Below are 16,054 nucleotides of genomic sequence, written 5' to 3' on the forward strand. Positions count from 1 at the left end.
ATTTTCTAGACAAAATGACAAGCTGTAATTTGAGGATTTGATACATTTCTTTGTTGCGTATTAGAGTGATGAATATTTTTGTGTCTTGGACTGTTAGTCTGGAAAAAAAAAATAGTTTGGGATAGGTCTGCTTGGCTTTGAAAATGTAACAGGCATTTTTTGTACTATTATGATTTCTTTGTAAAAGAAGAAAATATATTTTGACATGCATAACTAAGTGAAATTTTCCACAGATTTAGCCATACTTAAAAAATTGCTTTGTGCAGGCCAAGAATGCAGTTTTACCGAATGGCCACTAGGGGGCTCTGTCGTACACGATTGAGTGTTTACATACTTGGACATGTCTTTTCCTTTCTCACATCCAGCCTTAGTTCACAAAGAAATTAAGAAAGCTATTTTCAATTAAGATCCATTGTTTTCTAGAAAAATATGTCTAAACTCACACTCTTATAAACAATGTAATTCATGTGCTACTAGCACTCGGCTTGCTTTTTGCTGTTGTTAGATACTTATCTTTTGAAATGGAATAAGAACAACATGCAAAACAGTCTTTGGTTTGCGTCTGGCGTTTTGTTCTGATTGGGATCAAACAGAAATGCAAATGTTCTCATCAATCTTTTTCCTGTGTGTTCCTGCAGTTCATGTGAGTATACATACACTATGGGATCTAATTTATTGTGTAGATTTGAAACCTTCCTTTTATAAGTTAAACAGAAAACTAGGAGACACAGCTAATTATGTATTAATAACACTCTTTACCAGCATCTCTTAAGTGTAACTGATGTTAGAGGAGAGGAGCAGAGCACTCATGTACTGTATTGGCTCACTCTGTGTGAGTGTGTGTGTGTGTGTGTGTGTGTGTGTGTGTGTGTATACAGCATGAGTCACCCTACCCGCCTGTGATTGGATGGTAGTTTATGGGTGAGGGAGGGGGGCAGAGCCACAGGGGCCGTCTGTCAATCTCTCTGGTTCATTCACATATTCATCTGCATGCAGCGTCATAGAGACACTGAGAAAGTGTGGGAGAGCCTCTCATTCATAAAAAAAAAAGAGTTCATTCATAAAAGCTCCATTTTTTTGTTGTGCCTGAGAAAGAAAACGGTAGGATAGTTAATGTGGAAGTGAAACAGCGTTGGAAACCTGGAAACTGCCAGAGTGTCTGGATGAGTGAGATGGGACTGCACTCAGAGTGACTGGAGCGTAGCAGACCGGACTTTAGACTTCCCAGGACATCACCAGTCCCATACCGGTGAGTTTAATTTACTGTAATGTCAGAATACATTAGCAAGGCGCTAAAGCTGGTTTCATAAAGATATGCTTGGCAATTTGTTCTGATCTACTTTATCAAATTAAATGATTGTGTGTAATCAGTGTTGTGCAAGTCGAATTCCTGGAAGATGTTCCTTTTTTTAAACCCTTTCCTAGCGCTCACTTCTGTCTAGTTTCCTGATTATGAGAGAGGAAACCTTACCCAGTCTCAAATCACAAACCGGACTCTTACCAGGTAGCTTATCCTCCTTTCTATTCATTGCAGGCATAATCAGTATAATGAATATCTAAGTGCTGCATATCTGACTCCATCACCTCTTTCAGGCATGCTGAAGCGCACCAAATACAGCCGTCTGCGCAATGATTCCCTCTCAACGCTGGAGGATAGACCTCAAAGAATGCTGCCTCTGAAGGGAGACCTCTGCTTGGACTCTGATTTTGCTCAGATGAATGCAGGGATGCCCACCAACCAGGGGCAGTCCACCCTGAGGGACTTCATCCCCCGTGTGGCCAACATCCGATTGCATAGTCCCATTTCCCTGTGTGGCCTGAGGGGACAGACACACACAGCCGGGGACAGAAACATTGACGGACACTCGGAGAGACCCTTGTCCAGGACAGAGTCTTGCTCCGGGCCTGATCAGAGATTTTGTAGCCAACGCCCCCAAAGTGTGCCGCTGTCTGCCAGCCAAACCCAAAACCAGTCGGCGCTGAGCTTTACAAAAAGACCCGTTACCCTGCATCGCATGACCAGCCTCCCCCGGACCCCCAGCTGTCCTCACAGAGACGGGCTGTGCTGTTCCAAGACTTTCTCTGCAGTAGATGACTGTACAGTTGTGCAGCCTGCAAACAGAAGGATTCACCATCACATCAAGGTATTTTTAGAAACACAATAGAGTAAATTAAAAGTCTCTGCTTTTCACAAACAGAAATCTGAAAGGTTGTGTATCCAAAGTGCAAAAATAGGAGTGTGTATTTGGTTCATGGCCTCGCTTATCTTTGTAATTTTAACTTTGACAATTTGTGTTAGTGTGTTATGACCAAAATACACATTTTTTATGAAAGTAAAGCTGCTACGATATAAATACCTAAGAGTTGGGCTAACCTTATATCTAGTGTCCCAGCAGAATGGTTAGGTACATTGCTTTATTCCTACCAGTGCCAACACAAACACATTTGAACATAGAACACACACCGGACAAACACACACACTCCCTGTGCTCTATCCACACCATCACACTCACTTTTGCACATTCACTCCCTCCCTCTCAGTTAGAGCTTCCTGTGTAGGCAGTAGTGACTCATCCTGGCTCTCCTAGCTCCTGTCTAGATCTGCTCTGCTTCTCCTTGTGTGTGTGTGTGTGTGTGTGTGTGTGTGTGTGTGTGTGTGTGTGTGTGTGTGTGTGTGTGTGTGTGTGTGTGTGTGTGTGTGTGTGCGTGTGTGTGTGTGTGTGTGTGTGTGTGTGTGTGTGTGTGTGTGTGTGTGTGTGTGTGTGTGTGTGTGTGTGTGTGTGCGCATGTGCGTGTGTGAGTGCATGTGCGTGTGTGAGTGCATGTGTGTCAATGTATCCGGTATAGGCAGAGCCCATGATGTCCCTGAACCGGAGGTGTGTTCGCATGGGTGATTAGGAGCGAGGCCTGTGATCTGACAGATGATGGAAATGAAAACGGACTGTCTGATTGTCCTCTTTGAACAAGCACAGACAACCAGATATACACACACACACACACACACACACACACACACACACACACACACACACTCACCCCACCCACACATACAAACACATATATATTGATTAAAGTCTGGTCAATGGACTTACTCATCCTGCCTCCAGCCTATAGACTCTACTCTGACAGCCAATAGAAGTGGGACTGTCCGAATTGTATCCGAGCACATGGCCTAAATGATTCGCGGTGCATTCACTGCTTCTCATCCTCTTTAAATCTGTATCATTAATAAATGTCAAAACTTGTTTAAAGTGTAGAGGCTTCATGTGAGATAACTCTGTGGACATGAAACGTCAGAGTTATGGTCCATCTATACAACAACCCAGATGCACTGCTCTTAGTGTTTTTAGCAAACACGATTACACATTACTCTGTAGATATCATCAGGATGATTATTGTTATCAATATATTTAATTTTTGCTCATTTGTTGATTTCTCAAGAGGTTAAATTAATTACTTTGTAAAGCTAGTTCTAAAAGTTTTGTTCTTATTATTAAACAGGGGTTAGTTTAAACCAAGTATTCTGATTGGACGAGAGAGACATTCCATGAGTGCTGATAAAGAGTAAAACATCACTGGGACTTTCCACAATATGTATCACCCTCGACCTCAGCCAGGTGTTCAGAACACGTTCTGTTATCATTACAGCAGATAGTGTTTGTCTTTATCAATTCATCTGCGGCCTCTTGTCTTTGACTGAATCTCAACAGTGCTGATTTATGTAAAGTGTTTGTAATTCATTCTCAAAGTCACATGGAGAAAATAAAAAATTGTGATCTTTTTCAGTACGTTAATTTAATTTAAAGCAACCTGAGATATCTCAACATTTTTTGGCTTGCCATGACTGTGATTTTGGATAAATGCATTGAAATTGATCATTTGACTCTTTCTAGTTGTAGTATTTGATATTGGTGTCCGTGAGGAACTGGTGTTCTTTTGTGTGCTTTGCAGTATATGGGTAGTGTGGAGGTGACCCAGTCGATGAGAACACTCGACTTTGATACCAGAAGGCAAGTCACACGGTAGGAAGTTTTCCCTCTGTGACAACCACACACACACACACACACACACACACACACACACACACACACACACACACACACACACACACACACACACACACACACACACACACACACACACACACACACAAGAAATAAACATCAAACAGCTGACAAAGTCTGAGAATAAAACTCCATATGAGTAAGCTGATGCTACAAGGTATATTTTTCTGGTTGAGACACGTGTAGCTTATTTAAAAAAAAATGTTTCAAAGAGGGAAATCAAATTAAATGTATAATGTTTCATAAACCGGGGCTTTGTCCTCATCATTTGATATAGACATCCTTGTGCAGGATGCCATAAAGCTTATGGACACAGCAACCTCTGTTCACAAGAACGCTACTGAAGGATGGGGCAGAAAATCCAATTAGATGAATTTCCTCCTAATGAGCTCTCATAGTCTTATAAAGAGACAGAGGGGAGGGGGGTTCAGTTAGTTTTCAGAAATAAGTCTTGTTTCCTAGAGAGGGGGATGTAGCGGTTGCGTTTGTGTGGGTCTTTGTAAGCTTTGACCTCTGACCCGAGTGTCAGCTCTCTGAAGAGAAGCATGTTAGGGAGTCTGAAGAGTTACAGCCCCAGGACATACGTTATTTGTAGTTGACCATATATCAGTTAGAATTTTTTGAACTATATATTTTTGGGGCTATTCAAGTTTTTTCTTAGTCATAAATCTCTTTTTTTCTAGTATTAAAAACTTTCCAACACAAGCAAAGGCAGACCAAATGTTACATGTCTTTTTTTTAAATAAGTCTCATGGTCAAAGTCGCAGCACATAAGACTTAAAAAATACAATAATTTCCTCTGAAATACATCAAAAACACCAAAGTAAAACACAAATACATTAAAATGGTACTTTATTACTGTGCTTGTGTAAATGTTCTTCCCTGTGACGTAGTGTCATATTCCTTCATGTTGGTCAAATGTGAACAGGGGGACGACAGATCATGGACGTACACAGCTATTTGGTTTGTGTGTGTGAATCTGTTTTCCATCTGTATATATGTATGTGCATTTGCAGAGAGGCAATCAGCAGACTGTGCGAGAGGACATCAGCCAAGACAACATTTAAAAGCAAAAGGGTAAGATACACACACACAAATGGAAATGTAATCAAGCCAAGCATTCGTATACTAACTGAGGTTTGTGTCCTCTTCAGTCCGTCTGTAAGGGACTGACTGCTGTTCTGGGTCAAATCAACCTTCAGTTTTCAGGCAGCAGGATCGTCCTCGCTGTCTCTACTGATAGTGTGACTATGATCGCTGCCTCCTCCTTACATGTAACAGCTTCAACTTTGTTTAACAAAATCCTGTCTGTTTTCACATTTGAATCATTGAGGAATGGATATTAAAAAACATTCTCTCCCTCTGATGTTTTGTTTCTTCTCTTCTTACACAGAAGATTGCCCATCACCCCATGCAGGCCGTCTCATTCGCCTCAGGAGGAGACCCGGTACGTTCACATGTACAAACATGCTCACAGAAAGGGACACAAACAGGATATCCTTTGTACACACAAACACACACACACACACTCTCTCTCTCTCAATGTAATTAAATTTAGTTTGATTACCGCTTGGTTTGATGCCATTTGTGGAGGATTGAATTATTTCCTACCATAACGCTTGAGCCTGCTTTACTTTTCACCATTGTCGTAAGGTGAAACATTGGCCTTATGTGAAAGTTAAACTTTTTATTCCAAGCTTTTACCGCTTCTCAGAAACTTGAAACTATTGTTAATATTCAAAAACCTCCCTGAAGGTGTGTTAAGAGTGGATTTTATTTTGAAGAGGTGCAGTACAAAAGCAGAAGTGAGTACACACCATTTAAGGCATGTATTGAAGTTATCATAGGTCATGATATATTATATAAGTTATCTAAAACAAGTCTATATCGTCTGTATTGTTGCAGTGGTCTAAGCTAGTCGCCCCTTTGCTGTGTTTCTTCTCCACTCTCTCTTCCCTCATTTCTCATTTCTCATCTCTCCTATCTAATAAGGGCAAACATCGAGAAATATACAGATTTAAAAATGAAAGAAAGTTGTCAGTTTCCCATGTTTATAGCAACTTAAAACAGATTTTTAGGATATCACACAAATAAATTACTTTTTATACGAAGTGATATATTGTTTGCCTTTACCGGAGAGGACAGCTGAGGAGAGGTAGGAAATGTTGGCAGGAGAGAAAGTGGGATGACCATACGGGATGAAATGCAGCAAAGAGCGGAGGCCGGATTCGAACCCACGGTCAAAATTTTCATCTCTGATTTGCTTTTAGGTCTTTTTCTTAGAATTATGCATTCCAATAAGCAGAAAATTGATAAATCCTTTCCTGTGATTTTATTGGCCATGAAAGCTTTCATCATCTTTACAGCTTGCCCCATCAGGTAAAACTCATTAGTTTAATGTACCCCCCCCCCCCCCCCCCCCCCCCATCCCTCTATTCACACATTATTTCCATATGACAGAATCTGTGTTATTCATGCTGAGTGAAATTTCCTGTTTCCTGAAAGTCATTATAAATAAAATCCCTTATCATTGGGAGACCCCCCCCAAAAAAAAATCAATATTAATTAATCATTAATGTCTGAACAGCCAGCAGGAAAACATTTATGTTTTTAGCTTCTGTCAAGGTCAAATCCTGATTAATAAACTGCTTGACAAACAAAAGACAAGGTTATTTAGTCACTGAACTCTGAGCAAACCAACAGGTGTACACTGATATAGCACCGCCATTTTCTTCCTGTGAGGAGGATGCACCGGCTAAAAATGAGAGAGACAGATAGCAGACAGCTAACTTCTTTGAACACACGGGCGAAAACAACGGATGGGATTATAGCCCACTGTTTAATTAATTAGCTAAAATAATCTTGTGCGCTCTAAGCCTCAAAGCCTCAGTTTGCTCGGACTCGTGGAAGATAGTGAGGGGATTTAAAATCAATCTGCCACAGAGGCTTTCTAGTGAAATGCATTTAGCTGACTCTGCTCTTGTATTAGTATCAGAGAAATATGGTTATGGAGTGAATTCATTCAACAGAGAATACACATTGATGACCGTTAGGTGAAACATTTCTGCTGTGTTTCTAATGTAAAAAAAGTGACGCAAAGTGATGAAACAAACACCCGATTACAGACCTTAAACCCCCAAAATATACAGAGTACTATTTTAACCTCACAACATGTTGTCTAATGTTTTCCAACTTTAAATGTATACCAACAGTAAAAGTTTTTTTTAATTATAATTACCAACATCACTGAGTTCTCTGACTTTATGATTCTTATAAATAAGAGCTTTGTACTTGTTCACACTCACCCAGTCTCTGTACATTTTACATTGTTACTTTAAAGTCTAACTTTCATAACTCCTGATTTAAAATCAATAAAGAGAAAGGAACACTTCCTAGCATCAGGAAAGGTTTAGTTTGAGGTGCTCTTTGGATTTTGATACTGTACATGTAATGAATAATAAGAAAAGCTCCAAGTGAGTCTCTTTACACAGCAGTCCGCATCATCACCTCATGGTAATGTTTCTGTTTAAAACAGACTGCTATGAGTGTGAGCATCTCGCCTGCTTCAGGGAGTCAAAGAGTGCGCTCTTGAACATTAACCCTCCTGGTTATACAGACCATATCATCCTGTAGTTTCAAATCTGGAAATGGTGGTAAAAATGGTCGCCTTGAAGAAATCAAAAATGCACATGGTGGCTCAGCCAGAGTAACATACTGTATCTTTGCTACACAGAGGGCTGTAGGTCAAAAAGGCCAAAACATGTTTGCTAATATGACTGGATGTTGCAGGACATCCTGGTATTTTTGGCATTTATCAGAAATGTGCAGTGAAACATATTTTTCTATTAATATTCATCATCTAGAAATTGTCAATTATGGCCACAGCGGCCGCTGGGCCACTAAAGTTTAAAGTCTTGCTTGAATCATACTTTTTTTTTCCATCTCTCTGCAGGACATGGCAGATTATATCGCTTATGTTGCAAAGGACCTCTGCAATCACAGAGGTAAGGAACAGAGTCCTGTGTGTTTCAGCAACTTGTGTGTCTAGTAACTCATGTTGTCTAATCTAAGCTTCACCTGAACTGAATATGGAAAAGTTTACTTTACCGTTGCTATGTGCTGGGCTTCCTTTATCCAAAGTCATGATGTGATAATAACCCCTCCTCTCTCTCTCTCTGTCAGCATGTCACATCCTGGAGTGTCCCAGAGGTCGGGCCAATGAGGTTATCAGCAGCATCGGCCAGGCCTTTGAGGCTCGATTCCGCCAACTTCTGAGCCAACCCCCATCGCTCCACTCAAACAATACCAGGTTGTCTTTTTGTTGACTGTAGCAGAATTATTGTCGTGATAACATTATTTGTCAGGCGTTTCTATTTGAATGTACTGTATGTTTCACCCATTTAATCAATGGTGCAATTCTACTACAGTATGTCTCACTTTATGTTGGCCAATAATTACTTTCACTGTCTTGGTTTTCTTTCATGTAAATGTAGCCATTTAAATTGTTGAACTAGGAAGTCTACAAGTAAATAAATAGATGGGTCTATCATAACATAGAAATGGATAGAAAGCTTTGTGTTTTGTCCTTTTTTTTTATACACAACCAAGTAACATTATTATGTTTCATCTATTCTATAGAAAAAAGGGTTAATTAATTAATTCAGACAATATGAGAAAGATAAAGTATAAAAAAAAATAATTTGTTATTGCAGCTGTATATGCCTAGCTTGAGTCTCTATCTGTGTTTGTGTACTTGTACATACAGTATGTATATAGTTTACTCCATGTCTTTATCTGACTTATATTGACATGCAGGAGAAGTGAGGTGGACATTGTGTCCTTTTGTGCGTGCAGGTCAGCAGGGAGACTCTGTCACATATGGAGCCCAGAGGAGACAATAACCGAGCAAAAGGCAAAGCAGCAGGAAGGTGAAGTCAGCGAGCATCGTGACTACTACAACATGACCCCAGGACAGACGCCAGCACCTGTTGGAGAAGACAACCTGTGGATCACAGGGGAGGAGATCAAACAGACAGCTCATGTACAAGCGGTACGGGTTCATTGTGAAAAGAAGAACTTGTCCGTCTTAAGTTAGTATGAGTTCGTGCCATTTGGCCAATGTCTTCGTTTTTGTTTCCTTGAATGTGTGCATATAAAGAATATTCAGTGTATTGTTCTTATAGCACACTGTTTCTATACTCCACAGTATTGGAGATGCTAATTGGGACAGTATATCATAAGAGTGGCTGTGTTATTTATTGTCATGCTGCAACAATTGCTGATTTATTGATTAGCGGATAGAAAGAACATTTATTGAAAACTATTTTTTATTAATAGTTATTTTTTCAGTCCTTATTGTCAAAGAAAAGCTGCCAGATTGGTCCAGCATCTTGACGCAGACATGCACAACATACACTACATAAACTTTGTAAAGGCTTCCTTTATTATGGACAGGTGAACACAAATGTTAACATCATTTGACTTGAAGCTGCCCTGAGCAAAACGAGTCCATCTGAAACAGTTGAGCTATAGATGTCTGTCTGAAGGGCACCTCAGTGTTTGTAATGAAGAAGGCTCCAGCTCTTCTCCTACGCTTCCAAGAATTACTGTGCTGGTCTGGGAATTAAGTAGCCGACCTTCCTGTCATGAGTACATTTTAGACCTTTAGGCCACCACTGCCCCTTAACAAACACACACACACACACACACACACACACACACACACACACACACACACACACACACACACACACACACACACGCACACACACAGATCTCTGCTTTGTGTGTATGACTCATCTTGTGCTATTGCAGGTTTGTTCGTCTCAGTCTGTTTCAATGTATGAGAACTGCTCCATCACAGAGGAGACTCCGGCTCCATCTACAGGTAAAAATATTCACTACAGTTTGGCCTTTCACTCGCATACTACGAGACTCTGTGCCTGGGTTGTAGTGACTTAAACTTCAGAACATTCATGGGACTTTACTGTGTACTTATTTAAACCTTTATTCTTAAGAAAACCCCAGCCAAAAAAGGTAAAAGCCAGCAATCAAACACAAGATTTAAGATGTGATATAAGACTTGTAAAGTCCCTCCCCTCTCTTCTTTAGACTCACTTGAATCTTGGACAAACGCTGAGCCATGTTCCCCTCTGCCTGAGACATCCATCCAGAACCTGATCCAGGAGGAAGGTTGGTTCCATGGCAGGTTAGTTATTCCTTTACCTAAACCGTCAAAAGATCAACAGGTCCTCCGATATGTCCTTTTGCTCATGTATGAAGCCTTCTTCCCTTGAGTAACTGTGTCTTTACAAATTATCCCTGCACTCAAGTTCACTTCATTTGGCTGTCTACTCGCCGTTATATTGTATAGTTTCTGCTTATAATATGTCTGCACTCATGCACTTTAACTTATGTCAACACTGTCCATTTACAACTCTGTTTTTGCACATTTACATTTAATCTTCCATATTTAATCTTCATATTTAAGACTAGTAATGCTTAGTTAAATCCTGGTTGTATATATTCACATTCTTAGTTTTGATATTTTTAGTGCTTATTTACTTTGTATTTAATATTATATTGTGTTTAGATTTGCTAACATTGTGTTTTTTACTCATATTGTGTGTTGGATAACCTGCTGCTGTAACACCACAATGTCCCAGTTTGGGATCAATAAAGTAATTCTATTCTATTCTATTCTATTCTATTCTATTCTATTCCTCCCCCCCTCCCCCCAGGTTAGGCAGAGAGGTGGCAGAGTCACTTCTCACCTGTAGTGGTGACTTTCTGGTCAGAGAGAGCAGCTCTGCCTCTGGTCAGTACGTCCTCAGTGGGATGGAGGGAGCAACAGTGCGACACCTGCTGCTGGTCGATCCACATGGACAGGTGGTGTTGGATTTCAGACACACATGTGACACACACGAAGAGGGGAATTTGCAAAAAGGCATTTAGATTTGAATCTTTTTTCTGTTTTTGGTTAACCAGGTGCGAACTCGTGATCAGGTGTTTCTGAGCGTTGGTCACTTGGTGCGTTTCCACATGGAGAACCAGACGCCCATCATCTCTGGAAGCAGCGAGTTGTGTCTGAGGCAGCCGGTGCTACAAAGACACTAACACACACTCACAAATGTTCACAGGCTGTCACATGCATACATCAGCCTTCTGCAGCAGTAGTTATTCCAGTTATTCTTTTGTAGCTGAGACGACAATGTTCTGAAGAAATGAAACTATTTGGCTTTTTTTTATCTACTTGAAGAATCATCCTCACCCTGCCAACACGTCAGACATCACTGTCCAGAATAAATGATTGTCTGGTTATTAAAACACATACATTTTGGAAGTTCAGTCATTTGTCCTCCTGCCGTAACAACACTCCTAAAGACTTGTGCAAACTGTTCATCGCCTCGTGTTGTGAACAGCTGCTGGCCTGCTGAACATCCTGTCTCACTGCCTCAGGCTGAACTTGTTGGTGTTTACTCAAAGATTAAGCACAATCACTGGTGTCAAGAGGAAATTAACCAGAATGTTGGCAGAATTACGACAGAATAATCTTTTTCACATGCTTAATTTCTCTTGTGTTCCTTTGTTTTTGATTTGTTATTGTTTTGTGGCCCCGTTTCCTTTGCTTGAACATTTCTGGACATGTCTTTTCATCCCTTGGTTTGTTACGTTCTGAATTTGGATTTCAATCACCGTGTGTGAGCAGTATCTCCAGAAAGAGATTCACAGTTTAGCCTCAGATGAACTTCTTTATGATGTTTTTGTTCTCCCTTTAAAATGTAATCAAACACATCTTGTGTTTCTTCACAAAATGGATTCTGGGCTGCACTTGTCACTTCTTTCTTTTTGAACCGCAAACCACAAAAACTGAACTTGTTTTTCTTCTTCCACCTTAAAGACACATTTAAACACATGTTCAAGTTACATCATAACACAAGGTTTTATTTAATTGGAGGAAGTGACCTACATATTTAATTACTTTTACTTAAATTCAAATTATTTTATGTGATTGTGAGAAAAGTTCCATCAAGCTCTTTATTGTTCTGTCTTTTTTTCTTCCAGGTTATACTTCAAATGGCCTCGCTAAAGTTCACCTTCAAAGTAAAATCTGATTGGCTGATTACCCCTGTTTTACAAGGTCATCATGACTAAGCATCAAAACGTATTTTAACATTTTCTGTCCTGTAAATAATTATGAAACGAATCAAGAAATATTCATTTGAATGTCCTTCTACTCGTTCCTTTTTCAGCCACAAGATGGCACTATCAGTCTTTACAGGAGCTCATTTCCCTTCAGCTTGTATCAAACTATATTTTCTGTAATTATAAGATGCTATATCTAGATTTTTATTAACATTTATAGTTTGTTTTTTTATCATTGCATTTCTTGATAAATTCATCAATAACATGTTTACGATGAAACATGCCGCTAACATGTTTGCTGAAACTACTGATTTGAACTACCTTGCTGTAAATTGCTTTTTCAGTCCTTCCAGATTTCCTGAAACAAATTTTGTATCCCACAGAGCAGCGAAAATGATCTGTAATAAACTGCCTACATTCATTTTGTCCAACACTTCTCTGTCAGCAGCCTGTCGCTTGTAGATTCTGGAGAAGTAAAAGATGACTGTGCGCTGAAACTATGCAGTCAACTGATCTTGGGGCCGTGGCTCCTCATCGTCCTCTGAGAGGCTCAGAGGGTCTCGCCCACATTAATCACCCTCAGCTCAGCTTGTTAGGCTGGGATTGGGGATCTACTGGCAGCTCGTTGGGAAAAAGCAGCCCTGCTAGGGACTGATACACAAAAAGATAAACATTGATAGAGTATCTAAAGAAAAACAACTCTTATAGTCTTACTGTTGAGATAATTCTGTCAAATGTAATCACAGATCTGACAAGCTGTCTAACTTCCCACAATCCCTTGCTGTTGGGGTGTCAAAAAGAGGACTTATCTGGATTGTTGTAAAGAACAGGAAATTGACCTATCTCTGCTCTTTCCTGCTCATTTTATACACCAGTTAAACATGATGATGATATCTGCATCTTGTCTGTTCTGTCAGTTACCAGACTTAAACTTGTTTTATATTAACAATGAGACGAAATGATCATCATCTGGTAATAAAGAGGCTATCAAAAGCGTGAATTCAAGTAATATTTCCAACACGTTGAGTTATTTCCCTGCTTCATTTATGTCCCTCTGGGTTTCCTCTGAGTCACACGGACCTCGCCCAAAAACAGCTCATTAGGAACAGCAATGACCGAGTGTGTGATGCCATTCTTTGAGGCTTGTGAGGCCTGCAGATGGTCCCATGTTGTCAAACCTGTGAGGTCACTGTTATAACACTGACCCCGAAAATAATGTTGAAGCAGCAGCTGGAAACCTGGGTGGTGTTACTGCATGAGCAGATTCAGGGCAAACATTTACTGCCTTTTTCTGAGCGGTTCTTCTTGAAAAGAGATCACTATTTCCTCGTGAGAGTTTTTTCACAAAGCAGATGGTTTTGGTGTTACACTTTTTAACAACACAACAATCTGGGTTATTGGGTCACCAACGTCACACCAACAGCTAATATTTGTCTATAGACAGAATTTGTGAGCAGTGATGCATTCTTGATCTATAGTTTTATATAATATGGCACCCTTATTTAATAATATACATCGAGATTAGTGACAAAACTTACCATCAATGTTCTAATTCACACATTCCTTAAACATTCAGGCTATCATTACAGTATTTATATAGTGACAACGGGCCTCAATTCACTGCATTATGCAGATCTTTTTTAAGACCCTTTGAATGTACCTATCTGTAATGTATGTTCATATCTAAAAAAAAAAGGGATAAGTTAACACTAACTTTTTCTGACATGTTATGGTCTTTTTTCTGTCAACCGGAAGGTTTGGGATTTGAACCTCAGCTCCTGCAGTGACACTGAACACCAAATTGCTCCTGCTGCTCCACCATGCGAGTGATTTGAATATTACTGTTCGATGTTTGGGCACTTTATTTTATAGCCTCTGCCATCAGCGTGTGAATGTGGTAGGAAGTGTAAACGCCCTTTGAGTTGTCAGACGACTAGTTAAGGTTGATACAATTTTAAGTCAGTTTACCATTAACACATATTTATTACTGAGGCTAACTAGTTTATGATTTAATATTAACAGAGTGCCACCAGATTAACTATGTTAAGAGAAAAACTTTTACATACAAAACTCTAACAGTTGATTGGTAGACAGAAAAATGAATCTGTGGCAGTCCTCTATTAAAGCAACCTCAATATTTATCAATGTTAAGCTTGTGGTCACAGAAATCAAGTAACCTAAATAACTTGTAATTTGGGTAAAATGGTGACAAACATTTTTCTCTACATTTTGACATTTTGGAGACATAACATGGAAAGATGAAACTAAGAATTGAGAAAGTCACCAAATGATAAATCAAAGCTAATAAGTATTCTGTTACTTCTGTAATCAGAAGGACATAATCTAGAAGCTTCAATTTAATGTGTCATTTTATCAAGTCAAGTAAAAAAGGCAACACATCTCTGATAAGGTCATCAGCACCAGTAACAACTTGTGCAGAAATGATTACACCTGGCTTCAGTGGGTTAAAGCATTCTGGACACGATTTGGTAGGTGGGTTGATTTTTTTTGAGAACCAAGAAATGAAAAGTCTGCAGCTGAAACTACAGTAGACACATTGTATTAATCCATTCAAACCACGTGCTGTGTGTGGATTTGTTAGCGCATGTGTGTGCATTCCTTAAACCCAGCCAGTGACATGTCATGACTCTGAAACAGGAAATGATAAACATTCAGTATAATCTTCAAGTCCTGTGGATTTGGTTCAGATCCAGAGTATTAAAACGCCTGAACTCTTTGAATTCCTTTAAAGAATAAACTTATGTGCTGATGAGCCCGAGGGCATTAGCTTTAAACACACACACACACACACACACAGTCTCAAAAACACACACACATATGACGAAGCATTCCCAGACCCTAAAGCGCCGTAATGGAACAATTAAAGTCATAAAAAGCGCCCCAAAGTTCGAGAGCATGAAATCGTTCCTCATTTCAATGTTATCAGAGTCACACAGAGTTCAGATCTGGGAGGAAACAAAACAAGACTTGGCCACTGACTGGGCCGTGTTGCAGCAGTTTCTGGCATGCCAAAATCTACACGCATGTTCCTCCAGAGACAGCGCAGGGGAGGAGACACGCACGTGAGTCATGTGAGGGTTCGCAAACAAATGCACACAAACAAAGAGACCGGCCTGGTTCTGTTTCCTGTTTCCACAAGTCAGGAACCAGCAAGAGCAGGCTGTGGAGAGCAGAAAGTCTCTGTTAAACCAGTGTACAGTAAGCTGCTGTTGGCCGGAGTTGGTTGGTGCTGTATAGATGAGTGTGCGTTTGTTGTTTTTGTTTGTGTGTATCCCAAACAGTCATCACTTAATTTTCCATCAGTTCTCTTTTTGATTTTTAACTTCATTTTTCCTCTAATGCCTTGACCCCCGAGTTTAGCATGACGGCTTGTCTCAGGACCTCTGATGGGTGTGTGGACAATTGGCTTCTGGCAGGCCCCCTGAGTGGAAGCACACACACACACACTCTATCGTGCAAGCCACACTGTGTCCTCAAGCACATAATGCCCTGGAGTTTCTTTACCTCTTCCGAATCTTCATCTTTCCACTCTCTCTTTATTGTTGCCCATTCAGAAACTAGGTCAGTGTCAGGTTGTGCCATTAGCTTCTGCTACTTGTGTGTGTGTGTGTGTGTGTGTGTGTGTGTGTGTGAGAGAGAGAGAGAGAGAGAGAGAGAGAGCGTGTTCATGACTGGTAAGAAGCCATGCTTATCTGCCACTTGGCCGAAACACTTACTTGAACATGTGTTTGTTTTCATGTCCTTTGTTGGTGGAATGAAATTGAGTGTGTGTGCGTGTGTGTGTGTGTGTGTGTGTGTGTGTGTGTGTGTGTGTAAGTGTGTGA

General features: G+C 40.1%; 1 protein-coding gene across 1 annotated transcript; it reads left to right on the forward strand.

The window, feature by feature from the left end:
* The first annotated feature begins 983 nt into the window (after nt 1-983).
* Nucleotides 984-12,630, forward strand: LOC132966400 (SHC-transforming protein 1-like). The gene is made up of 14 exons (XM_061033848.1): nt 984-1,249; nt 1,426-1,504; nt 1,594-2,144; nt 3,952-4,022; nt 5,081-5,141; nt 5,219-5,338; nt 5,458-5,511; nt 8,017-8,068; nt 8,247-8,373; nt 8,919-9,114; nt 9,879-9,951; nt 10,176-10,272; nt 10,805-10,952; nt 11,052-12,630. The coding sequence occupies exons 2-14, from the start codon at nt 1,453-1,455 to the stop codon at nt 11,178-11,180; spliced, it is 1,731 nt and encodes a 576-aa protein (XP_060889831.1). The 5' UTR covers nt 984-1,249; nt 1,426-1,452; the 3' UTR covers nt 11,181-12,630.
* Nucleotides 12,631-16,054: the final 3,424 nt, after the last annotated feature.

Source organism: Labrus mixtus, chromosome 1 (assembly GCF_963584025.1).
Source record: "Labrus mixtus chromosome 1, fLabMix1.1, whole genome shotgun sequence".
In the NCBI taxonomy this organism is placed as follows: Eukaryota; Metazoa; Chordata; class Actinopteri; order Labriformes; family Labridae; genus Labrus; species Labrus mixtus.